Raw genomic sequence first — 25,374 nt, 5'->3', positions numbered from 1 at the left:
ATTTTTTTTGGAAAAACTTTGTTATTTTCAATTGCGTTTTCTCGTAACACTTTTCAAGTGCTTTTGATTGGATATCATGCAAACAAGCGATCTGATTGAATGACAGTACATCGTTCTGTTCACCCCATTTCAAAATTGTATTGACGCAGCCAAAAATCGATTCATGCTGGACTTTTTCGGTTGTTTCTTCTTGAGTAGTATCTTCGGGTTCATTGGTTTCACATCACCTTCATCTATTCCTAATTCCAAAACCCAATTGCGGATTTCATCTGTGTCTGCTTCATCCACTTAGTTTTCGACCATCTCATTTAACCGTTGTAATCCTCCAACAAGAAGGGGGTCGTCAATTTCGATATCCAATGGCATATCGTCTGGATTAGATTCAATAATCGCGTCAACTGTTGGGCTTGTACCCAATAGCGATCGTTTCAAGGAGCAATTTCCCCATGCTTGGCTCAACATGATCACGGCGGTTTTCAAATCAATTTTCTTCAATAGTTCATGTAATGAAGAATCTTTTTCACTAATTATGATTTCCATTAGCAATGTTTTGTATTGAATTTTTGTCAAGTTAATAACACCTTGATCCATTGGCTGTAAAATCGCTGTGCAATTGGCCGGAAAATACATCACTTCGATCTCACCACAAACTAATTCTTCTTCGGGCGGATGAGATGGGGCTTGATCCAGCAAGAGTAATGCTTTGGGTGGAACATTATTATCTTTGGCGAATTTTTTCACTTCTTCGACAAAATTATCAAAGAACCTCTTTTTGAAAATATCCCGCGTCATCCAAGCAGTCTTGTTGCTGGCATAATTCACCGGTAGACGAAAATTTTTAAAACAACGCGGATTCATAGATTTGCCGATCGTTAATGGTTTTATTTTGTGGCTGCCATCACCATTTGCACACAAAACAACACTGATTCGATCTTTTGAAACTTTGTTGCCTGGAGCACTCTTTTCATCTTTCGAAACGTAGGTTTTATTTGGCTAATGTTTCCAAAAGAGCCCCGTTTCATCAGCATTATATATTTGTGATGTTACATATCCTTTTTCAGCGATTTTCGCCGTCAATTTTTCCTTAAATGGCTCAATGGCTTCTGGATCACAAGATAATGATTCACCAGTCACAGTCAAATAGCGAAGTCCGAAGCGTTTCTTGAATCGCGAAAACCATCCATCACTTGCATTGAATTGTTCACCATCCTTTTTTATTTCATCAAATATTTTTAATGCTTTGCTTTTCAATATCAAGCTAGAAACAGGAGCATTTCGTCGCCGCTGATTCATGAAAAACTGGTACAAACGCCAAACCGTAAAGTTTTCCGTTTATTTCCAAGTGAAAATGAATTGTATGCATTTTCTTTTAATGAACGGGATTGTTTTTTTATTCGGCAAATCGTTGCGCAATCAACTTTGTATTCGAATGAGAGAACTCGTTGTTTAACGCCTTTTTCAATTTTTTGGAGAATCTCATCTCTTTCTTTCAATGTAAGAAAATGTAGATTCTTTTTCACTTTTCCCATGATTTTATTTGATGAAAGCAAAAAAAAAAATGATTCAAACTCCGAACGATTGTTTTACTCTCAAGAACCAGCTTGAAACTAACGCGTGTTGAATGTCACAAACGATTCGATGCCATATTTTATGATATCAGCGCTACAATTTTACAGTTATTTGTAAAAATCAAAAATCACAAAGCGAGAGAACAGTGTTTTTGGTCGCAATAATTCCGAGAACCATAACTGTGCATAGCTATAAAGCTGTGTCTTCGCGCGTGATGAACGCAAATACATTGCCGTATTTAAGTAAAAAATTTCTTCGAACAAGAATTCTTTTGCGCCCGAAAATTGCAATTTTTTATTGCTCTTTTCGAGTTTTCTATGGACTCAAAATCGAATTGTACTTTCCGCGAAATTGTAGTTATCGGTATTGCACTTATCGGGCTTCTACTGTATTTCAAAAGGAGCACCGGAAATGTTAGATTATAGCGACAGTATTGTTGAGGCTGCATCTGTTCAACTGTATACAACTGTATTCAACTGTAGTTCAGCTTACAGTTGAGTGCACATTACGGACGCGATTTGTTGTTTTTTTTTTTTTTTTGGAACTTTAAAAATCGAATGTCCTTATTGAAATACCCTTAAAAGACAAATTCACCACGGGCTATGGGTACTTGGAATTTTCTAAAAAACGTTTGACTTTTAGAGTGGTCGATGTTTAGTTATAATAATAATAATAATAATAATATAAATATAAAATAATATATTAGTATACCAATAACAATTCCATTCGGTACACCGCATTGCGCTTCGAAATACAAAATTTTTGGAAAACTTTAATTGAATGAATTATGAATTGAGGCTTCTGAACTTTCTGCAAATCAGTGTAAATGGCATGAAATTTTAAAAGGTCCAGCCAAGGAGCACCAGGATATTTGGTGGGGGGGTAGATAGTCAGGGAGGGAAGGAGAAAAGTATAAGAGAAAGAGATAGGAAAGAATAGAGACAGAGATAGAGATAGTTAGTCCTGTGAGAATTTTCCAGATCCTTTGTCAAATCTGTAAATATCCTCCAGTTTTTACTCATTCTCATGACATCGGAACCCAATACTCGTAGCCGTGCTCTAGCAAAGGCAGGTCACTCACAGAGAAAGTGCTCAGTGCTATCCGCCTCCTCCAAGCATGACAGGCATACCGGGTCCTCAATGATTCCAATGGTGGTCATATGCTGGCCCCATGGGTTGTGTCCTGTAATGATGCCAACCATCAACCGAATGTCTTTCCTTCTAAGTTTTAGTAGAAAGTTTGACAGTTTTCTGTTCGGACTTGTCACAAAACACTTTGCAGTTCTGCAGCGTTCTAGACCGGACCATCGCTCTTTATGTAGATTGCCTTCTTGATTCCTGCGGAACTGATTCCGATTATTGGCTCTGGCTCCTGTGGGGGCACCGCTGATCCACGGTTAGCCAATTCGTCGGCAATTTCGTTTCCTACTAAAATGGTAAATGGCATACGTGGTTACGAATTCTCTTGAGAATAAATCTAAATTTTGAAAGTTGCATAAAATCTTAAAGCACCAATTTTTTCTCTAATTATTATATCGGATATGTATGTACAAATAAAATTGATCAAATAATATAATTAATTTCTTAATTTTATTACAAAATATTATTTCTTAGATAAAATATTAAATAGGAACTTCGTTTGCAAATTTTTCTGTATTTTTCAAGATCCCATGCGAATCATAAAAAATATGTGAATATATATTTACATAATTTTATACAATAATAGGACCATCAACGGTAGACTGCTAATACTGTCCTTTGTGAAAAGCTAGCATTTTTATTCGTGTGTATGAAACAAAGTTTAATAGATTAGAAACCAAATTAATTAAAAAACACAAATCAAATAAATTTGCCTTGTTTTAAGGGGTATACAGTTAGAATTTAAAAAAAATCGATTTTTTTTTATTTATTTATTTTTTTTTTAATTTACATATATTAAAAAATACACTCAGAAAATTTAATATCGTTCCGGTAAATATTTTCGAAGTTACACGCAAATTTGAAAAGGCGTAAAGGTAAAATGCTTTTCAAACTTTAACCGCGTTTTTCTCAAAATGGTTTTTTCAAAGACGGTGACCAACATTACTCGAAAACGACTACACCGATTAGTCTCAAATTTTAACACGAGCTTCTTAAATATATTTTTTAGTAATTAATCGAAGTTTTTTTCTCACCGAAAAATATTTTTTTTTATAAACAATTTAAGGCCCGAAATTTTGGTCAAAAATCGTTTTTTTTTTTGAGAAACCGCCACTTTGTAAAAAAAAATAATTTTGCTTATTCCTGCGATTAATTACTAGATTTAACATTACTTTAACAAAATCTGTTCGGTTTTTTTAATTTCAGAGGATCCAGTGCAGAGATATAGTGGCCACCTCTCGGAGATCAGCTGTAGCTCCTTTCCAAATAAATATTTTTACTAATACTAAGTTTTAAAATATACATAGTTAAAAGATGACATAATATACGGTTTTTTAATAAGAGGTGTTATTCTGTTTTTTAATGTAAATAATCGGATGTTTATTTCATTATAAAGAGGAAGGTATGCCGTTAATGACCATCACGACCTCGCTTACAGGGCAATATCCTTTTCATGAAATTTTCCATAACCGAATTGCAAAGTGGCTGCCCTATGCCCTCGATAGCCTCACGTATTCCATCTTTGAGGTCTTGAATCGACCCTGGGCTGTTGGTGTAGAACTTCCCTTTCACGTGGCGCCAAAGAAAAAAGTCAGAAGGTGTTAAATCACAAGATCTCGGTGGTCAATTGGGATCACCTCTTCGAGAGATAACACGGGTCGGAAACTTTTCCCGTAAAAGATCAATGGTTTCGTTGCTTGTGTAGCACGTAGCGCCGTCTTGTTAAACGTTGTCCAGATCAATACCATCCAATAGCGACCATAAGAAGTCGGTAATAATGGCTCGATAGCGCAATCCATTCACCTGTAACACCTGTTATTGGAAAACCCTTTATGTGTACAAATTTTTACATCAATAAATTTAAAAGTTTTCTCAAAAATTCTGGAAATTTCGTTTTTTTCGGCCTTCTAACTGTATATAACCCTTCAAATATATACATACATGCATACATCCATATAGGGTTATTCAATAGGTGCTACTTTAAGAGCATTACGGCCATTTTACGGTCCAATTAACAAGCCGTCCCGTTTTGGGGTTATGTGAAGTCATTGGTCTACAGTAACAAGCCGGCGACGATTTGTGAGCTCAGAGCCAATATTGAACGTGAAATTGCTGGAATTTCGGCCGATTTATGCAAAAGAGTGGTCGAAAATTGGGTTCAACGATTGGACTTCGTAAAACGTGCACGCGGTGGTCATGCAAAAGAAATCGAATTTCATACTTAAATGTATATGTTCAAACTCGATAATAAAAAAAAATTTGTTAAAAAAGTCAAACCGTTTGTGTTTTATTCAAAAAAGTTCAAAAGTTGAAGCGCTCTTACTGAAAACCCCTATACATACTATATACATATTTTTGTGTCCAAATTTTTCGTTTTCTTTAATTCTTCTCGAGAGGTTAATACATATATTACACCTTTACTCATATTTTAATTTTTATTTTTAGATTTTTGTAATTTAATAAATATATAAGAATAATAAGAGTTTTTTATTCAATTTGTTCTTGTTGAGTTCTCAAATTTACTTGAAAATTAAGATATGAAAAAATGCATATTTTCAAAGTAAGTTTATTTTTCTGACGCCGCTCTCCAAAAATCGCAGCCGAATTATCATAAAAAATATTCAGAGACAAGAATATACATGCATACATGCATACATTCATACAAACAAGTATAATTTGCCTCCAAAATAAAAAGGTGACAGAAAATTTTTAAGTGACTCTTTCACTTTTTTTGATGTGGCCGAATTTCCGAATTTCGTTTTCAAAGTTTCTTATCTACACAAAACAGAAGCAATAAAAGCAAACAAAATTGGTTGAAACCTTCATACACTTCGATGCACAAAGGTTGGCCCATCCATTCTTCCTGATACAATCAACGCTGAGATAGCAAACTGGATGGTGTTATCAGTGGTTCCTCTCCAACATCCGATGGCGCCGGCGAACGCAATACACAAGTTGCTTTCGCATTGCTCTTAAATTGACGACGTGATATCCATGTGACAATCAGAAAGATCACAAAACAAATGAGCACGTAAATAGTAAGTGTGGCCAGAACCTGCAAAAATATTATAGCACCAACCTTTTTCATAAAAAATTTCGCATTATTCTAGCGAAGAGAGCGTTTTGCGCCAAGAGAACTTACTACCACTAGACCTTCCAATATGCCCTTCAACCAATATGGTATATAACCGTTTTCTGCTGCTATGGGCGCCACTGTAGGCTTTGGACCATCACCACCAACTGGATCAACGAATTGAGATTGCATTAAATTATTGAACTCTTCATCAAAAGCATCGGCAGCCCGTTTCGCGCCAAAATGTTGCTGTTGTTGCTGAGGATGTGGTTTATTTTTGTTGTCGCATGTTTCCTTCATTTTGCTGAACGGTGTGTCGCCCATATTTTCGCCATTGTTTTTCTAGAAAGGGGTGAACTATGAAATCTAGGGAATATGTAAACAAATGAAATGTACAACAAAAAATGTATAAACATTTTAGAAAAAAGTATATGAAAAGTCTACATTATACTTCATGTTGTGCTGGAAAGGGTAAAATATATTGTAGTATATATAAAATTTAGGGAATATGTAAAGTTATGAAATTTACAACAACAAGTTTAGAAAAAAGGTAAAAAAAAATTTTAAAAAAGTTTACATTGTACTTCATGCGGTGCTGGAAAGGGTAAATTATATATAAAAAATTTAGGGAATATGTAAAGTTATGAAATTTACAACAAAAAATGTATAAAAAATTAAAAAAATAGTTGGCATTTTACTTCATGCGGCGCTGAAAAGGGTAAAATATATAAGAAATTTAGGGAATATGTAAACAAATGAAATTTACAACAAAAAATGTAGAAAAATAGAAAAAAAATGCCGCATGTTGTTCTGGAAAGATTAAAATTAAATAAAAATAAAAAAAAACTTGTGGCAACTAGATTTAAGGCCCCGGCGAGATTCGAACTCACGATCTCCTGTTTACTAGACAGGCGCTTTAACCAACTAAGCCACGGCGCCCTTGTCTCTCATCACTCTAAAAGCGTATTAAATACCCAAGACTACCACCTAACAATAAATTCATCTCACTTAACAACAGGGTGGCCAATGCACTTTTTGAAACTCCAATAGTACTTTTCCTATTTCTTTTTAGTACAACCATAAATAGTTTCTTATGTGATTTTATCAAATTCATTTCTTCTCAACACTCACCATTTCTGGCGCTTCTTCATGTCCAGTTTCGTCATGTTCAGCTTCGTCTACGTAATCACCACTTTGTATTCTTTTCATATCTTCGGCAGTAAAAAAGTTTTCCGGAATTAGACAGTCATTGTTATACAAATCATAGATCATATTTGGTTTATCACAGCGTGGCACCTCATCACAATGTTGTGTGGTTTTATTATAAAAACTGCGCTGCCCAAAATAACGTTCTTCACAGTTGACGGGGGTGCAATTCTGCAGATATTCTTTATCCCAGTTTTTGCAATCTTTATAGTTTGGCCCTTATCATTTAAGTAAAAGTAAGGAACAGTTATTTTATATTAAAATACAGTTGTTCATATAACTTAGTTTTTAACTAACATTTCCTTAATGTGCGTCCTTCGGGATCCAGCGTTGTAAAACGTGTATCAAATTTAATGGTGTGTTTCTGATGTTCTTCGATGTTTCGAGCATTTTTTGATGTTAAAACGATTGGGCAAGATCCCACACGATTATACAGAGACTTTGGGTTTTTTTTTAACGAAATATGATAGTTACAAAAAATTAAGTCAATTTTTATTAATATTTTCTTACAACTGTTGGCCAAATCAAAGATATTAATTCTGTGGCCCCCGGTTGAAGGACTCCGAAACTTCCGCCCACCACGCGGCCAGCCTGAAAGTTATGCCTATTATATATTTTTAAAACAAAAAAACTTCGAGTATATATAATTACATTTTTCATAATTGTATTTTCCGTTAAATTTACACAACAAGTGCCATTTGAATGTATGCGAAATTCTAATGGCTCTGCTTCTTTGCTCCGGACATTTTTAACTGTTAAATCTGTGCAAAAAAAAAACATTATTTCAAATTCTTAAAATTAAAAATTAAATAAATTTTGTTTCATGTGGCAACACAGATTGAACAGACGACCCGATGGCAGCCCTGACAATAACAGGACAAGATAAGAACGCCATTGAACGAAGAGTTTGAGTTTCATCTAATCGCCGGCGAAGACAGACGTATATACCAACCCGCATTTACAGACATTAATCTTTAAATTTTAATTAAATTCTAAATCTTAACCTAAGTACTGTGTAATCAAAAAAACCAAAAATAAAAAATACTTTTTACAAAAATCGAAAACAAATCAATTGCCGCTATACCCACATTTCAGTTTAACCATTCTTAAGTGCTTAAGTAGAAAAAAAACTTGCAATTCTAATAATCATTTTTATATTAGGCTGCTACGCGCAGAGTTATAATACCCTAGAAAACTGATTTCACCGGGTATCAAATTGTTAAAAGCGTAAATAATTTTGTTGCTTAAACATTGACACTTATTGATGTTTTCCTTTCTCGCAATAATGTCGCGCTAATTTTGCTCTGCACTAGGGCTATACAATTTTCGTGTCATTTGCTTTATAAAGCAAGGCCTACACCATTCAACTGATTGGCCGTTCGATTCACAAACAATAACTTTGAATTAAATTTTTTTGGAAAGGTTTTTTCGCTCATTGTTTTTGTACTAGAGAAGGAATAAAAATCGCAGCGAAAAAAATGTATATTAATGTAATTGCGATACTTATTATTAATAAAATAATATAGATAATATTTTTTTTTTTTTTTTGGTCAAAAATTTCACATTTATTTTTGAGATCAAATATACATATAAGTTAAAATCTGAGTTTCATACCTTCAGTGGAATATAGAAGCTAAAATTTAACTGTTATATTTGAGTAAAAAGGCTAGGTCAAAAAATAAGGTGAATGCTGACTTTTTTTTAGTCAAAAATATGTAATCATATATGAATAATGTTTCTTAGCAAATAAGCATCCCATTGCTACATTCAAATGTCAAATAGACAAAAGCTATCCGACAGACTTTTTGCTGGAAATTCCGAAATTAGTACTTTAATATTATTTTATTTTCGATCCTTGCGGATGGATGATAATCTTTTTGAACTACTTTAAAAAGTTTTTTTTCATATATCTACTGTTTATTTCAATTTCTTTAAAAAAAAATTTATAAACTCTGTGGCGAACTTTTTTATTGTTATAAGTTTCAATTTTATTGTTTCAATGGGCTGGTACATTTCTATTGTCGTCTAATCAAATTTTGCCGAATTTCATTATCTAAACGTATAGCCTTTTTTAAATCTACTACACTTACGCTCTCTCTCACGGTTGAAATAGAATCAAAACGGAAAATTTATAAAGTTGATTCGACTTGCTTTCATACAATAATAGGTTAATAACAAAGTATTTTTATCTTCCTCCAACCAATTGAACAGCGTCAACCAACTTGGTTGTTGTTGTAATTGTAGCAGCATAAACATTCAACAACTTGATCTCAGACGTTGCTATCTCTATAAACTTTTAGCAATTAATTCAACCAGTTGGATGCCAATATGAATGGTGTAGGCCTTAAATAAATTAAAACTTACCAAATATAAGGCCAATATCCATCGGCTTAGGTATGCGTACAATAACTTTGTTAACAGTAATCTTAGCAGTCACGCTATTAGTAGTAAAATATACCAAAACCCATATATTTAAGATGCGCATGTTCCTGAAATATAAAAAATTAAGCAAATATGCTGCTAGCCTTCTTGCATTATTAAAAAATTTTATATATTTATATTTCCTGGTCATTGCTTATATTTTTTGACCACAATTTTTGTGTGAATATGAACTGGTTTTGCATAAAAACTACTACTTGTCGTTGTGGTTGTTGTACTACTATTTTTTATATTTGTGTATGCCTAAATTACGCCCTACAGCAACCCTAGCACGCCTAATGTCATTCCAATCGAATTCGCCTTTTGTCGTCTGTTTTGTTGTTGTTACTCATTTGTTGCAAATAGTTATTTTTTAGTTCATCTCCGTAAAACTGCAAATAACAATTAATTAAGGTGGCATGGACATGGATGAGGAGCTCACATTTCGTGATTACGCTTCACTTAAGCGTTACAAATTCAACGATGAGCGAATGTCAACAATCACATCTCGCGAACAGGTGAGCTCCAATTAGTTGTCATCGCGTATGCGCCGAGAAGCTATGAATCAAACAAATCTTAATCATGAATATATTTTACTTTGATTGCACGTTATTGGCACATAACAGCAAAAAACCGAGAATTCCATTGAAAAATGTTTCAATCGCTTTCAACAAATGCAGTACCTGGATGCAAAGGTAGCGAAAATTCATCGAGAAGAACATCAACGTTATTTGGAATCAATGCTACGCCGGTTACCCGCAAATTATGAGTGCTTGGACAGTAGTCGGCCATGGAATGTGTATTGGATATTACAAGCAGCGCACTTACTAAATTTTACTTTTGACGAAGATACCCTGGAGCATGTAGTGCAGTTCCTAACAAAGTACATAGTTGGAAAACCTAGCTTTTTTAAGCTTACTATAACAATTTTATATAAGTTTATGCTAGTGCAACTTGTCTTTTTGCAGGTGTCGGCATCCGAATGGCGGTTTTGCAGGCGGTCCCGGCCAGTATCCCCATTTAGCGCCAACTTATGCCGCTGTGAACAGTCTATGCATTATCGGCACACCGAGTGCGTATCGTGCCATCGACCGCGACTCTTTGATGCAGTTTTTGCTTTCTGTGCGAGAGCCAGATGGTTCATTTCGATTACATGTGGATGGTGAGACTGACGTTCGAGGTGCATATTGCGCTATCTCTTGTGCCAAATTGACCAATATGCCTGCAAAAATGTTGGCGAAATTATTCGACAAGACGGGTGATTGGATCGCTAGTTGTCAAACATATGAGGGTGGCTTTGGAGGAGCACCGGATCTGGAAGCACATGGCGGTTACACGTTTTGCGGTATTGCGGCCTTGGCAATGTTAAACGAAGGGCACAAATGTGATACGCAACAATTGCTGGTAAGTGTTGATAGAAAATGTGTCCGATGAATGTTTTGATAATAAATAAATGGTTTTACTGGAGAAATGGAATTTGCAACGCCAAATGCCATACGAAGGTGGTTTTCAGGGGCGTACTAATAAATTGGTTGATGGCTGTTATTCCTTTTGGGTTGGCGCAACAATACCCATAACACAAGCCATAATATCCACAGAAGGTATAGATCATGTAAATTATACGTAAGAAAGTATGTAATGATGGTATGTTTTGTATGTTTTTTTTTTCAGCTGAACCAGTGAAGCACTCTCTTTTCGATAGCAGTGCGTTACAGGAATATATTTTGCTTTGCTGTCAAAAGGCGAATGGCGGATTGATTGATAAGCCCGGCAAGTAAGTTTTTGCGGTTTTTGAATGCGCAAAATGGGGGAAAATTGTACATTTTTTTATGTTTTTAACGAATTAGACCACAAGATCTTTACCATACCTGCTATACACTAAGCGGCGTCTCGATTGCCCAGCACTCAGAGTCTTCACTCAATCCTCAAGTGCTAGGAGATCCTGTAAATGAGCTCTCACCAACACACCCACTCTTTAATGTACCACCCCGTGCTGTTGCCTGCTCATTAGCTCACTTTGAGCAACTAAATCAGAAATTCAATGAAAATACAAGGGCGTCCAGCACTCAACATGATTCGACGCCTAGCGGCGATGAAGATAGCATTGACCGCGAGACAGCATCGAGTGTAAGTCCTATGGAAACGGAGGAAGGCATAAATGGTACTGAGGAAGAGGAAGCGCCAATTTCATCTGTCAGCTCATCAATATCAAATTGATTAAAAATTAGCAAGCATTCGCCTCATTACATATATCCGAGAGTCACACTTAAGCATCTATTGTAATGAAATCTTAGTGAAAATCAGGCAATGTGCAATTTTTCGCTGCTCGATCGATGACTTTAAAAATATTATTGCAACACAAAATTATGTAAATTCGTAAATAAAAAAATTGATTCGTATAAATTTAATAAGTGTAAATTATAAAAGTACCATAGAATGCCTCCCGATCGCTTAATGGAAGCAATTCCATGATCTACTCACTCGCTAACTGAGCACTCGAAAAGCGTCCTCTTACTAATGACTTGTATATGTATTCTCTAATGCAGTTTTTAAACGTTTGTTATGCTACTCTTTTCTATTGTGAAATATTTCTAAAATAAATGTCAAGTGTCTTAAAAAAAATTCTTAATTGAGCGTTTATGATTATGTCAAGGTTCATAGACAAGTAGCAGCAACGTTGCCTTTTTAATTTTTTTCTATTTATTTGGCCTATAAATTGTCAATCTTTGTTTATAGATTTTCATTCTATCGACTGCAGGCAAAAACAAAATACATTGCTCTTGTTTTTATTCTACTGCTGCCATCTGTCTAATGTGCGTTGGTTTCTGCAATTTAAGACTTTTAAATATAGACTTGCATATGTACATATACTAGTCAAAGAGCCATCGTTGGAGTTTTAAATTGACATTTAAAATGTTCATCTGCCTTCAAAGTGCCTCTTCGCAAATTGTTCCATTTGTAAAGTAACCACCAATTGAAGCCACCACACACCAAATGACTTGCGTTCTATTCAAACATTTCGGGACTAATGAAATTCATAACCGGTACTGGTATAGTGGAGTTTTCTTGTTCCACTGCATGGACAAGAGGTTCAGCCCACTGCTGATTGACTTCAATATTTCAGTATAAGAAAACAAGCACATAGCCTTCCGCATCATATGCACCTACCTACCATACCAAGATCTGAAACATAAATTGAAACACATAAGACAAAAAGAAAGGAAAGGAAAAAAGAACCTATTTTGCTTACCATCGTCTTTGCGCACAATACACATTTCACCATGTTTCCATTCAAAATAACAATGCAATAATACGACGTTATATACTGATAATCTTAATTTTTTGCGTTTCAATATAACTGTTAGAAATATTTTGAATAACAATATAGAAATAAAGAAATATGTAAACAAAGCGAATTTGCCTTGGCACAAATTTTTGACGGAGGTGCCAATTCGCCTAAGGTGAATTAATCAGCTCAAATGATACCACCAAGGCGAATTTATTACAGGTGATGGCATTCTCATATAAGTAAATCCACCTTGGATACCAAGGCGTTAGAGCCCATGAATAAACAAACAAAAGGAAGGGGAATTACTTGTTTGTGAAGAAGAGAGTAGGCGAAAGCAATGGAAGCAACCAAACATAAGAAATTATACGCGCACACACATACTTTCTAACCACGAATCTTCCGCATAAAAACGCAAAAAACTGAATTTGGAGTCTTTATATAAATTTGTACTTTCACAGTTTAGTGCACGGCACTTCGTTTTCATTCGTTTGATTAGTTTAAATCTCACAAATAACAATATTACCAAGCCATTCATTGAATTTTCACAAACATCTAATTTTTCCTACTTATGTTTGTTTTGTATTGCGAACTTAGTTGGCGTAGACTCGTCAAATCGCGAAAAATAAAGTAATTGTGTTTTAATGGCGTCACCGTGAATACTCTATTCGCTTTGTACAACCAAGGCGAATTGAATACTGACGGTGGAGTCTTCCAAAAACAGTTACTTCATTTTTCGCGATTTTTACAAGTCTAACGTCAGGCACCTTAATAATACAAAACAGGCGTCATCTCTTATTTTATCATTCTTGATGTATCCTAGCACCGTAAGTGAAAGCAATGGAAATTGACGAACACCAGAAATTATATATCATACACACACACATTTGCTTGCCACGGCAGCATCGGTACGAAAAGCAAAAGATTTATTTGGAAGTATTGTTATTATTAATGCTTTTATTATTTAAGACGCGGGATTTCATTTTTATCATTTTGTTAAATTCATAAGACACAAATCTTAAATCACAATATTCACCAAGCCATTGCCTGAAAATTTACAAATCAGTGTCCTCTCTTCTTTTTATTTGTTTATTCACATTACTGACGTTATCTGTGTTAAAATCACGAAAATAAAGTACCGATTTTCGAAACGCGCTACTTTCTGTGCTTTGCCCTACTGTCTTGGAATGTTGGCAGCCCTGCTTCAGCAATTGACAATGTTCAATGGTCACAATAAAAATACAGGCTAGGCGAATCAACACAAGGTGACTTTGGTTTAGCAGTAGATTTTCTTTTTCCTTGCAATTTAATGATTTAAATATTAAAGGGTTCCACCTTATTTCAGTTGCCTTATTTGTTCATTAACAAACTCATTCAATTTTTTTACATTCAAATCGCTGAATTGCAAAAACAAAATACATGTATATATTGTCGTCGCCCTACCGAAGTCACCCCCTTATGATTTCGCCTCGTTCATAGCATTGCGGTTCGCGCGCCTCTACCGAATTTATTTCAACATATCTTTTGTAGTCAAAATCTGCCATTTTTTCCGCAAATTTAAGTTGTGTTTAACTTGCAACCATAGAGAACCTTTTAACGCTTTCAAAACGTAGGACGCTGATATAAATCTATTATAATGGGGCTATTAGATTTGTGCGAGGAATATTTTGACGAGCGAGATATCTACAAGCTGCTGGAGTTGGAAAAGTCGGCATTACCAAAGGATATAAAAAAGGCATATTACAAGTTGTCTCTACAAGTTCATCCAGACCGTGTTAAGGATGACGAAAAAGCCAATGCCACAGAAAAATTCAAGGTATTATCGAAAATCTACCAAGTTCTTTCTGACAAAGACAAGCGTGCTTTATATGATGAACAAGGTGTTGTTGACGATGAAGACGATATGTTAGATGGAAAACTCAAGTCATGGTTGGATCTATGGAGGCAGATGTTCAAGCGAATCACTGAGGAAGATATTTCTAATTATCAAAAGTCCTATGTTGGTTCCGAATTAGAGCGAAATGATATGAAGAAGGCGTATTTATCGAGTAAGGGCTGTATCAATCATATGATGAATGAGGTGCCATTCCTAAATGTGGTGGATGAACCGCGTTTGCAGAAGATCATACGAGAAATGATCGATGCCGGTGAGGTGCCAGAATATAAAATATTTACCAATGAGCCGGCTCAGAAACGACAGCGTCGCCACAAAAAGATGGCGCGCGAATTGAAAGAAGCAGATGAGATAAAACAAAAAATGCAGAATGAAAATAATCTGGAAAGGCAAATTATGGAGCGTAACAGGTCTCGCGAGTCGGACTACAATTCACTTATGGATAGGCTAATGGAAAAGTATGGTGCAGATGATGACAGTTCGGAGGTGTTCGAAATCCGTGGAAAGAAATCCAATTCTAAGAACACATCATCAAAAAAGAAAGCAACCGGAACTCCATCGAAAGTGAATGGCGTGAAAACTGGAAAAGTAAACAAAAAGCGCAATTAAACATGAATCTATCCTTAAATTTATTTATTTTATACGTGGGGGTTATTTGTATGCTTAGATGCATCGATTTAATTTGAAGCAAGCAGCGTAATTATAATTTTTGAATTTTTTCCACTTTTCGGCATTAGAGGAAATATAATACAAATTGGATTAATCAAGGTTTATAATTGATATGTTGTTTTACATTCACAAGTATAGTATATGTGTAACGGTTTCTAAGAAGGTATTCAATAACCAAAGTTAATTTCCAATTAGACATAAGAAGTTGGGTGTTATCACATGAAAGAGCTAATGTTCTACCATATGTACATATATCTACTGAAGATTCATATTCTATATATCCCCAAATTGGACCCTAAGGAAATGTATTGTCACCATGGACAACCTAAACACAGTCTGAAGATTTTTTGCATTGTGGAATTGATAAGCAATTATTAACCGTTATATTGAGAAATCAAATATATTTTTTTGCTGGCGAATGGAAAGTAATTAATTAAAGCAAATCAATTCAAGTTAAGCGAAGTATTTTCTTTCTGGCTAGAAGACCATTAAGCAAAATAGAGCATCGGTTCAACATGGTGAAAATAATTAATGGTTATATATTATCCTTTAACGGCACTATTCCCAAAATTAGACCATGCATGATTAGAATACATATAAAAGATAAGAAGGTATATCTGCTATCGTGTGGTTAGAAACCCAAGCTTGTGAAATTTCAGCTCTGTTAGAATTATCTAAGCTGTTAGAAGCCATGGAGTGATAATTTTCACTTTCCTCATTTTTTTTATTCCCTAAAAACGTAACACGGTGTATAGAAAACTAAAGGTGGCGCCTTCCGAAACCGGTACTTAAATTGTCGCAATTTTGACAACCGGCTGACGTCATGAACTACTTATAATAATACGAAACAAAAGAAAGAGAAATTACTGATTTGTAAATATTCCGTGACTGGCTTGTTAATATTGGAATTTGAAGATTTAAATTAAGCAAACTTGCGAAAATGTAGGGCCGCGTGTTAAATGGTAACAACACGAATTGTAAAAATTGTTAATGACGCCTTACCGAAAGAGTGTGTATGTGCGTGCATATAATTTCTCAAGGCGAATTGAATATATATGGTGGCGCCATTAAAAAGCAGTTACTTTATTTTTCGCGATTTTGACAAGTCTTACGTCAGCGTAGTTCACGATACGTGTTTGTGAAAATTCAGTGAATGGCTTGGTAGTTTTGTGATTTGTAATATCTAAGCTAATCAAACTAATGAAAACGGAGTGCCGTGTGTTAAATTGTGAAAGCACAAATTAATATAAAGCCTCCAAATGCAGTTTGTTTGCGTTTTTGTGCGGAAGAAGCAAGAAAGTATGTGTATTTGTGTATAATATCTTGTGCATGATTGTTTCCATTGTTTTCGTTTATTTTTCCTCTTCATAAACAAGTAATTCCTCTGCGTTTTGCTTGTTCATTCATCCGCTCTTACGACACAGCGAATTCGCAAGGCGCAATCGTGTATTCTATCATTCTTCGTGTTTGGCAGTTTCTATTGTTTTCGCTCACTCTTCCTCTTCACAAACAAGTAAATTCCCTTCATTTTGTTTGTATATTCCTCAGACCCCGGGAGATGCAATAAAGTATCAGTTTTCAAAAGGCGCCACCTTCTGTATTCTATTAGTCTTAAAATTTTCACAATAAATACCAAATGACAGCTCATTGTTTCACAGATGTTAGCAATTTATAACTTTAAATATTTCATAAAACGATTTGCTAACTTCATTCAAACTGCTGTCCCAATTGGCAATTCTTTGAAATTGACCATTGAAGAATATCAAAAATCTGATGTCGAGACGTTAAGTAATTTTCTTTTGACGTGATAACGTCTTATAATTCGATTTAGCCGGCTGCACGCACGAAAAAATGTGTCGTTATCTTGCCCAATGGTCGTTACCTTGCTCAATCGTCATTACCTTGCTCATGGTCGTTACCTTGCATGAACTGCAAGCGAAAGCGCGGAACGAACGACAAAGAGCACAATCGGCCCCCGCATTCGGCAACGTTCGACATCTGGCTTTGTCCTACTTGAGTGAGCATATATATGTATTTGCATATGCCTTCTTCGTGTGTGCATGGTAATGAGCCATTTCTCTGTTGAGAATAGGACGATGATAGGAAAAGTAGGAAATGAAAGGGAGTGTTTCGAGTGTAAAGAGTCTTGAAAAAGGCAAATCGATGATCGTGCGTGCCTCTTAGTGTTGTTGACTTATTAACGTCTGATGCACAATCGAAATTGAACATATCTGTCATGAATTTGATAAATGTTTCGTCATTTTTCACGTTTGTGTAAATTTAACTTGACCTATTCCATTGCGATTCCATATACCTCCTCCTCTATATCCATACAAAATATCTATCTAACAAATAAAATTAAAATTTTGTTTTGAAAATTGTAACCATTACATAAGTATTTTCTTATGACGTTGTCACGTTAAACTATCGTCAGTAAACCGACTTTACATACAACCTATTTTCTTCATTTTATTATTGCATACAGAGTTGCGGTGCTATTTTGTTCTCTATAATTTTTTTTTTAATTTTACCCCGCATTTCAACCTTCTATATATCTATATATATAAAAAGAAGTTACATTTCCTTGGTAATCTTATAACTCAAGAGCCGCCAAACCGATTGACACACAAATTTTAGAGTTCTTTTCTATCTTTGAGGAGGTGGTTTGTGTGAAGTTTGATTGAAATCGGTGCAGCCGTTCCTGAGTTATGACATTTTATGCTTATGAGCGTTTCTGTTGTACTGTTGTGGTTGTAAGTGTTTATGTTAATATTAATTTGCTGTCGTTTGAATTCAGTTTTTGCAAATATATTTTATTGGTGATGAGAATCGTGAATTAGATCAGCGCTGTGCAATTTCGACGAATACGAGAAGATCAATCGTGAATGAATTGCAAATAATGTTCCATCAACACAATGAATTGGTGAAATTGTTCAAAGTGGCACTCGATCTGATGCCCACCGATGGCCACAAAATCATAATAAAAGCCGATAAAACACCAATTGGGGAGCACGCCAGACGATTCAATGTAGCAACGATTGATGAAGTAGCCATTGTTGTGGTTGGTGAACAGTTTCGGTCACGAGATATTGTTTTGTATCGTAGAAATGAGCAATTACAACGTATTTCAGAACTCCATCGCTGTTATGATGCATTGCAATACCCCATTTTGTTTTGGAGAGGTCGTCCCCTATCATATCAACATACCAATGATAAATCCAGCAACTGGTACATACACATTTTATTTTTGTTGAAATATGATTTTTAAATAATTTTCATACGCTAATTAATTTTTGCATTGCAGGTCAAAAATCAACGAAAACCGTCAGTGCGATGAATTTTTATTCGTATCGATTAATGATTCGCCCTTAAGAAAACAATTTTATTTTGCGATGCAATCAACTTTCGCATCAATATATCGTCGATATGTACGCCAAAATTGAAAGTGAGCTATTCAATTTCATCCGTCATAGTCAAGCCCGATTGAGATCAGAGGAATACATACATTTGCGTGACGCAATAATCAATGATGCTTTTATTGAATTGCAAGTCATTTTGGACGAAAATATAATAAAAAATTGAATGCTCCAGGAGCCCTTGGAAAAACATTTTTAACTTTATTTATTTCAGCATAATTTATTTAGCGTAAAAAATTGAAATGGAAATTAAAGAATCAAAGTTTAATTACAAGTTTTTATCGGCTCTTTCACCTTACCTGTATATAGGTGACCACCACAATCAAATTTTAAAAAGTACAGAAAAGGCTATTGTGACATCTTTAGAAAGTATGTTGAATGAAAAAAAATCAACTAATTAAACTGTTTAAACATTTTACGAGTTCTATAAAGAAAACTTAATATGAAAAATTTCTTGCGATATAAAAAAAACATTTTATGTATGGTGGTGCGAAGCCCACTGGGTGATGCTAGTAGATATATAAATTTTGTTATTAATCTATGAAGTTACAGCTGTTCTTGATTAGGTGATGGCGAGAAATTCGGTGGAACAGATATTTTTTAGCAGTGAAATGCACGGTCTTCACTAGACATTTCTGTTTTAACATAATTTATAGAGTTGTATACGTGTGGCTAAGATTTGACGAATCAGCTGATTTTTACTTTTTGTCGTATCTTCTTCTTTAGAAAACTTGTCCTTTTATTTTCGGTTTTACAAACAAACTAATCATTTATTCACTAAAACTAAGTAAAATCCCAAAATGGAGCACAAGATAATACTGAAATGCCGCACTTGCTTGGAGGATAATGAAGAGGAAAGTATGTTTGAGTTATTTATGGAAAATGACACCGAAGCTAACGAGCCATTACAAAAATTAAGGCTCAGTAAAAAAATCGAGAACTGCTGTGGCGTGCGGGTAGGTATTTGTGAATTCATAAGTAATACGAAATATAGAGGCATTGGTTTATACTTTCTTCTCTCCAGATTCGACCGTCATCTGATATGCCATCAAAAATATGTTGGAAATGTTTTGAAATGACAAGAATGTGGTATAACTTTCGTCAAATGTGTTTGAATTCTCAGCTTTACTTAGAGAGTTTGTGTGAGGATCGAATACGTCCAGAAGGCACTGATGATGTAGAATTTTTAGAGTACCTGATGGAAGAATTACAAGTACACCGTGACAAAGTACATGAATCTGCCGATGCTATAGAATCTGGTTCCGATGATGATGACGATGATGACCTTGGATTACTTGTAGATGAAGAAGACGATGGTGTGTATATAGAATCAGAAAATGATTTAGACCGTTGCATCAAAGAAGAACCACAACTTGGTGACGACAAAAGCAATGTTGAGACGCCAAATAAAATGCTCAACAATCCAACAACAACTGAAGCTAATGTTGACAAAAGTCCGGAAACTGAAAAACAGCGAAATGTAACGAAATTAAAAAAGCGTATGTATCGTCCACCTAGCCCCACATGTTATATGTGCTCCATTTGCGGCAACGTTTACAACAAGAAAGCTACTTTTGTGTACCACATGTCCCTGCACAACAACGTCAAACCACATGAGTGCGAGTAAGTTTACCTATCTAAAACGGAATTAGTAATTTTTTTTAATCAAACATTCAGGCTCTGTGGCAAATCATTTCGCCAAATATGTGAGTTAAAGAATCACATGCGACGGCATACCGGCGAAAAGCCCTACAAGTGTTCGTACTGTGATCGCCACTTCATAGATCGTAGTGAGAAACATCGGCACGAGCGGTGATTACTTTTGAATATTGAAATGCAGTTTTAATTTGCTTTATAATTAATACTTCGTTTATTTATAGTGTGCATACAAACACGCGTCCATATATTTGTAGCGTTTGCGGCAAAAGTTTCATGTACTCCGCCATACTAAAGAACCACTCCAAACTGCACACCGGTAAAAAGGATTTCAAGTAAGTATGCATACGCATGCATTTTTATCATACTTACCTACTATAACATCAGCAATAGCTAGTTTGTTCGCTGAATAATTGATATATATAATAATGAATATATTATATTTTTAGTTGTATGGTTTGTCAAAAAGCATTTACACTTCAGCATCAGCTAAAGGCCCATTTACAAACTTTGACCCATAAACAAAAAGAGGCGCATTATATTTCTGCGGGCTACGAGGTCGTTTATGAGTAGATCACAAGCTATTGGCTGGCGGAGAGGTCACTTCTATTTGTATAACACATAAATGCTACTTGCGTACTTCAGCTACGAAAAAATGTACATACAAGGTGCGTACGGTGTTTGAGGACAACTTGAGAGTAAAACTAATTAGCTTTTAGTTTGATCAAAATGTAATGAAACTTCACGAATTTTTTACACTACATTAACTTATTATATATCTATAAAATCATTGAATAAAATTTCCATTAACTGCAATAACCGGCTTGATCCGGGTCCGAAAACGATTGCATGTCCGAAACAAATGCTCCTTATTTATATTGACCATAACGGTATAAGTTATAGCCTTAATCCAGGGGATTAAGGTCTGCGGAGTTTGATGACCAGAAGTTCTGGGTTCTGTATCGCCAACGCTTGTTGTGAAGAGCCTTGCTAGAAGATATGTGGGCTGTCATCGCGTACACTATCAATACAGAATTTCCCTGCGATCTATAACGCACTATCCTGGTTTTACCGACTTCGTTTACTGTGCCAAAGATCTTAATACGCGTTGAAGTCGCAACTATCAATCGATTTTCGGAGGAGACAGCGTCATACTGTGGGATACAACCAAAAACCCTAGGTATAGGAATAATAAACAGATTGAACTATCTGGCAATATTAGTGGTGATTATTGTCTTGTACAGGATAACGACCAAAAACATTCCGCCGTTATAATTAAAGAATGGTTGTTGTATCACGTACATAATTACGCCGCATTCTCCAGAGTCCAAATTTTAACCCCAATGATCTGTGAGCGTACATGGAGTCCAAGCTACGTGAGCACTACGTAAATAATATAAATTAGGCTAAAGTCGCTCTTCAGTATATATGGTAAAATATACCAGGGATGGCCACACGAAGTATTAATTCTATGTGTCACTTGAAAAATTTGTGTTTACAATCTTTATTGGGTGTTTGGACGAACTCCTCCTCCTATTTGTGGCATGGTATGTTTTTTCACCAATAGAGGGACCTACACTCCAAACGGCAAATGATTTTTCATGAGGAGCTTTTTTATGGCAGAAATATACTCGGAAGTTTGCCATTGCCTGCCGGGGGCGACCGCTGAACAAACTCTTTCTATCGTTTGATGTTTTATGTCCAGAGTATTGAACATGTGCACATCCAAATGGTATTCACGCACCAAACCACTCGGCTCCGGCGGCGGTTATACCTTACTATATTTTTATCACCTATATACCTTCCTTTTCGCATCACAGCATGAAGTACTGTTCCGAATAAAAACAAACACAATATTTTCCGATGAAGGAAATCTCACTACACACTAGGCTATAGCTAAGTTTTTTTTTTATTCAATTGCATTTTTCACACTCAGAGTTTTTCAATTCGTTGGTCATAACAATGCTTTTATGTTGATTTGTATGCAGATGAGATTTAAGCTGGTGAGGTAGTTTGAATGATTTGTTGCAAGGTTCACACCTGAAAATGACAAGATGAAGAGAATGATAATGAACAAATATTCAAGTTGTAAACATAATATTAAAAAAAAAAAATTGTGCTGAATTTATTTATTTTACATTCACTAAGGCCAAGATTAAAAAAAAATCGTTTGTTAGTAAAACATAAATTCTACGATCAGTTGTTGAAAATAATATAGCTATACTCTACAGCTTTTACTCACTTGAAGGGTTTTTCGTTTGTATGCACCTTTTCATGTGTGCGAAGCGTGGTGGACAGGGCAAATGATTTGCCACATGTGTTGCATTGAAAGGGTTTTTCATTAGTGTGCACTCTGCGAAAATAGAAGCATATTTTAAATATTAACCAGATAGAATGGGTATTGAGAAATGTTACTTCTTTTAAAAAGATTCTAACAATACGCACCGTTCATGCTTCACATGCGTACTACGATCCGTAAATCTTCGTAAACAAAATTTGCATTCGTATGGTTTTTCTCCAGTGTGAATACGCATGTGCGCTGTCAAGTTACATGCCGCCGTAAACCGCTTGAAACACAATCTGCAAAAATATATTTCAAAAACATTAAACACTCTTTCTCTATTTTTTTTTTTTTTGAAGTTGAATTACTCGCATTCGAAATTTTTTTCTTTACGGTGTATACGCATATGATAATTTCTAAGGCTACGGCTGGTGAAATGATTTCCACAAATTTCACAGGAAAACATATAAGAATCATTGCCTTTTCTTCGACTATGCGGCGAGCCACGATGTTCTCGATCCCTGGCTTTAATAGTCGTACTGCTAGATTCTTCCGTTGTTTGTTCTCCTGTTTGATCCAATTCTTGCTGAACAATAGGTTCGCTATCACTTTCATCTATCAGGTATTCTTCTAACTGCACCATAGATCTGTTTATTTCACAGTTGTCATAAACTGGTTCTTCTGCGTATTCACAAGCATCTGTTCCAGCTAAACATCGATGAATTGTATGTTATCATCCGCTTCAGCATCAGCATCAACATCAACATCTTCACTTTGCAGATTTGAAGACTCCTCCTCCTTAATAACAGGCTCGTCGATGATATAAAACAGTTCATCTGTTTCCTGTACATGTTCATCCTCACTGTTAGATGATAGCTTCTCTTTTTCAAACTTTATATCGCAGTCACCTGCGCTATCTGCCTCATCTATTTTATTATTATCAGCATTAATTGAACTGCATTCATTGTGATCGTTGATAATATTCAGAGCGTCGGTTTGTTTCTCTTCGTTGCCATCAATATAACCCAAATCATCCATGCTGCATTCAGAAATGGATTTACCTATTCGTAAAGGCCGTCTTTTATAACTTGCTTTGCTGTCGTCGAAATCATCTAATTCATTTTCATCGAATTCTTGGTCTATGTAGTCATGGTCATAATTTTTTTCTTCTTTGTGGATTTTGTTATATTTCTTATTTGATGTCGTCACAGAATTATTACCAACTTTTTTGTTATCCTCTTTGGTTATCACATAGCTTGTAGTAGTACTTGCGACGCCGAACGTACTATTAGATTGCTGTATTCTTAAAACTGTGGATGTGCTTGGAATAGTCCTCAGCAATTGAGTTTGATATACTCTATCATCATTTTCGCAATCACCAATTTTTTCCGGTGATTCTGTGGAACTTGCCAATTTAATATCATTTTTGTTTAATTGTACCACAGTTGCTGATTCCCGCTGCTCTTCGTCTCCTTCATTTGGCGAAATCACCTCAGCATCTTCGTTAAACATTTCTTCCAGTAACTCCACAGAACGCTCCCTACGTTTATCCATTTTTAGCATAGATGTAGCAGATTTTGTTTTTTGAATAACTGAATGCAAATATTCGTCCGAATTTCGGCAGGTTGTACTAAAGTGGCAAGCATATTTTAGCAAAAGCAAGCATTTACGACAAATCTTATCTGGTAAGTTGTCGCTCGTATCCATCTACAGAAGATATTGGTTATTTGGTAACTTCAAAATGTATATAAGGATAGTCAGCATTACAAACCTGCACCCCAGCAATATCATAAATTTGTTTGGCAATTTTAGAATCAATCAAATTATATTTTGCATAATTTCGTCGCTCCTCTGCCAGACAGATGCGGCAAACGTTCCACTTAATGCTGATTTCCATTACCGGCATGCAGTTGTAAATTTTCCTTTGTCTGCTTCTCGTCTACGGAAGCTTTATAATATTCACTCTAAACCACAAAAATTTTGTTTATATTCAGATCGAAGCACAAATTTCAATAGCAAAATAAAAAAAATATATGATCATTTCCAAAAGCGTCAGCTCGGATAGGCGAAATGTCAACTCGGATTTCTTTTACGGTTGCATCTCTTCATTTAGTACTCGGTGTTGTAAAATTAATTCGGTATTTTACCGCACTGATGGAGATTAAATAAATTATCCCATACAAAATTGTAATTAATATCTCAGCGTCAACATTTTGCAACACTCGAAGACATGTTTTCAAAAGAGATATTTTTGTAACATCATAGCAAGGCGGCATTATGGCAGCACCAAGAATATAATAACTTTTTTCGGGACGTTTTTAGATTTACAATTTTATTTGAATGAAAACCAACGTAACAAGATAAAGAAGGAAATTATAAACAGTTCCAATTTTTCAGATCAATCGGGCGAAAAATCGAAAGGCTCTATATAGAAAATGAAGTGAAGCGGAGTGGAATTTATTAATGAATCTAGCGCATCCACTTAAAAGTTCTCTTTTTTCAACTGTAATCATTTTTTTTTTTTTATTTAAAAAATGGAAAAGTAATAAATTACAATCACAATGAATTAAAAAAGCATTAGCGGCTAGGCCATCAGCTTTACGTAACATAAGTATTTACATATATAATAATTCGTGTATAATTTAGATTTCAAAATACAAATTAATTTTGTAAATAAAGTGTATACAACTTTTAATGTTTTCTGCGTTTACTTTGGACAGAAGTTCTTCTATTGTTTGACTTGATATTGATTTTTAAGTAGTGCAT

The 25,374-nt window shown here is 35.1% G+C and overlaps 5 protein-coding genes and 1 non-coding gene across 6 annotated transcripts; 3 read left to right on the top strand and 3 right to left on the bottom strand.

Moving 5' to 3' along the window:
• Positions 1–5,255: 5,255 nt before the first annotated feature.
• LOC128866039 (uncharacterized) lies at positions 5,256–12,837 on the bottom strand. The gene is made up of 9 exons (XM_054106507.1): positions 12,657–12,837; positions 12,575–12,589; positions 9,353–9,477; positions 7,640–7,749; positions 7,499–7,579; positions 7,286–7,427; positions 6,914–7,206; positions 5,852–6,124; positions 5,256–5,788 (listed from the first exon to the last, which is right to left on the bottom strand). The coding sequence occupies exons 3-9, from the start codon at positions 9,471–9,473 to the stop codon at positions 5,582–5,584; spliced, it is 1,227 nt and encodes a 408-aa protein (XP_053962482.1). The 5' UTR covers positions 9,474–9,477; positions 12,575–12,589; positions 12,657–12,837; the 3' UTR covers positions 5,256–5,581.
• Trnat-agu (transfer RNA threonine (anticodon AGU)) lies at positions 6,648–6,721 on the bottom strand. The gene has a single exon. It is a non-coding gene; the product is annotated as a tRNA-Thr (tRNA).
• LOC128866028 (protein farnesyltransferase subunit beta) lies at positions 9,725–11,971 on the top strand. Its single transcript, XM_054106496.1, has 6 exons — positions 9,725–9,924; positions 10,033–10,289; positions 10,375–10,810; positions 10,875–11,007; positions 11,078–11,180; positions 11,254–11,971. Exons 1-6 carry the CDS (start codon positions 9,826–9,828, stop codon positions 11,621–11,623), a joined length of 1,398 nt encoding a protein of 465 aa, XP_053962471.1. The 5' UTR covers positions 9,725–9,825; the 3' UTR covers positions 11,624–11,971.
• A 1,324-nt stretch (positions 12,838–14,161) lies between the features above and the next one.
• Positions 14,162–15,349, top strand: LOC128866046 (J domain-containing protein CG6693). Its single transcript, XM_054106521.1, has one exon. The coding sequence runs from the start codon at positions 14,329–14,331 to the stop codon at positions 15,193–15,195; it is 867 nt and encodes a 288-aa protein (XP_053962496.1). The 5' UTR covers positions 14,162–14,328; the 3' UTR covers positions 15,196–15,349.
• Positions 15,350–19,367: 4,018 nt separating this feature from the next.
• Positions 19,368–21,194, top strand: LOC128866021 (transcription factor Ouib-like). Its single transcript, XM_054106483.1, has 5 exons — positions 19,368–19,627; positions 19,696–20,294; positions 20,349–20,483; positions 20,552–20,662; positions 20,777–21,194. The coding sequence occupies exons 1-5, from the start codon at positions 19,472–19,474 to the stop codon at positions 20,898–20,900; spliced, it is 1,125 nt and encodes a 374-aa protein (XP_053962458.1). The 5' UTR covers positions 19,368–19,471; the 3' UTR covers positions 20,901–21,194.
• Positions 21,195–22,190: 996 nt separating this feature from the next.
• LOC128856909 (zinc finger protein 782-like) lies at positions 22,191–24,699 on the bottom strand. Its single transcript, XM_054092356.1, is given in 6 exon segments — positions 22,191–22,367; positions 22,570–22,680; positions 22,773–22,907; positions 22,977–23,322; positions 23,325–24,315; positions 24,380–24,699. Coding segments are annotated over 6 exon segments (1,845 nt in total). The 5' UTR covers positions 24,515–24,699; the 3' UTR covers positions 22,191–22,240.
• Between the last annotated feature and the right edge of the window lie 675 nt (positions 24,700–25,374).

This window comes from Anastrepha ludens, chromosome 2, assembly GCF_028408465.1.
Source record: "Anastrepha ludens isolate Willacy chromosome 2, idAnaLude1.1, whole genome shotgun sequence".
In the NCBI taxonomy this organism is placed as follows: domain Eukaryota; kingdom Metazoa; phylum Arthropoda; class Insecta; order Diptera; family Tephritidae; genus Anastrepha; species Anastrepha ludens.
This window is presented reverse-complemented; position numbering and strand designations above follow the sequence as displayed.

What these genes read in the sequence shown, in the direction of transcription:
- LOC128866039 (XM_054106507.1), bottom strand. Translation starts at nt 9,473, where the DNA reads ATGCGCATCTTAAATATATGGGTTTTGGTATATTTTACTACTAATAGC. An exon ending in AGGACGCACATTAAGGAAAT is followed by an intron (nt 7,207 to 7,285) that starts GTTAGTTAAAAA and finishes TTAAATGATAAG; the next exon opens with GGCCAAACTATAAAGATTGC. An exon ending in ATGAAGAAGCGCCAGAAATG is followed by an intron (nt 6,125 to 6,913) that starts GTGAGTGTTGAG and finishes ACCCCTTTCTAG; the next exon opens with AAAAACAATGGCGAAAATAT.
- LOC128866028 (XM_054106496.1), top strand. Translation starts at nt 9,826, where the DNA reads ATGGACATGGATGAGGAGCTCACATTTCGTGATTACGCTTCACTTAAG. An exon ending in GTGATACGCAACAATTGCTG is followed by an intron (nt 10,811 to 10,874) that starts GTAAGTGTTGAT and finishes GTTTTACTGGAG; the next exon opens with AAATGGAATTTGCAACGCCA. An exon ending in AGCCATAATATCCACAGAAG is followed by an intron (nt 11,008 to 11,077) that starts GTATAGATCATG and finishes TTTTTTTTTCAG; the next exon opens with CTGAACCAGTGAAGCACTCT.
- LOC128866046 (XM_054106521.1), top strand. Translation starts at nt 14,329, where the DNA reads ATGGGGCTATTAGATTTGTGCGAGGAATATTTTGACGAGCGAGATATC.
- LOC128866021 (XM_054106483.1), top strand. Translation starts at nt 19,472, where the DNA reads ATGGAGCACAAGATAATACTGAAATGCCGCACTTGCTTGGAGGATAAT. An exon ending in GTCAAACCACATGAGTGCGA is followed by an intron (nt 20,295 to 20,348) that starts GTAAGTTTACCT and finishes TCAAACATTCAG; the next exon opens with GCTCTGTGGCAAATCATTTC. An exon ending in ACCGGTAAAAAGGATTTCAA is followed by an intron (nt 20,663 to 20,776) that starts GTAAGTATGCAT and finishes TTATATTTTTAG; the next exon opens with TTGTATGGTTTGTCAAAAAG.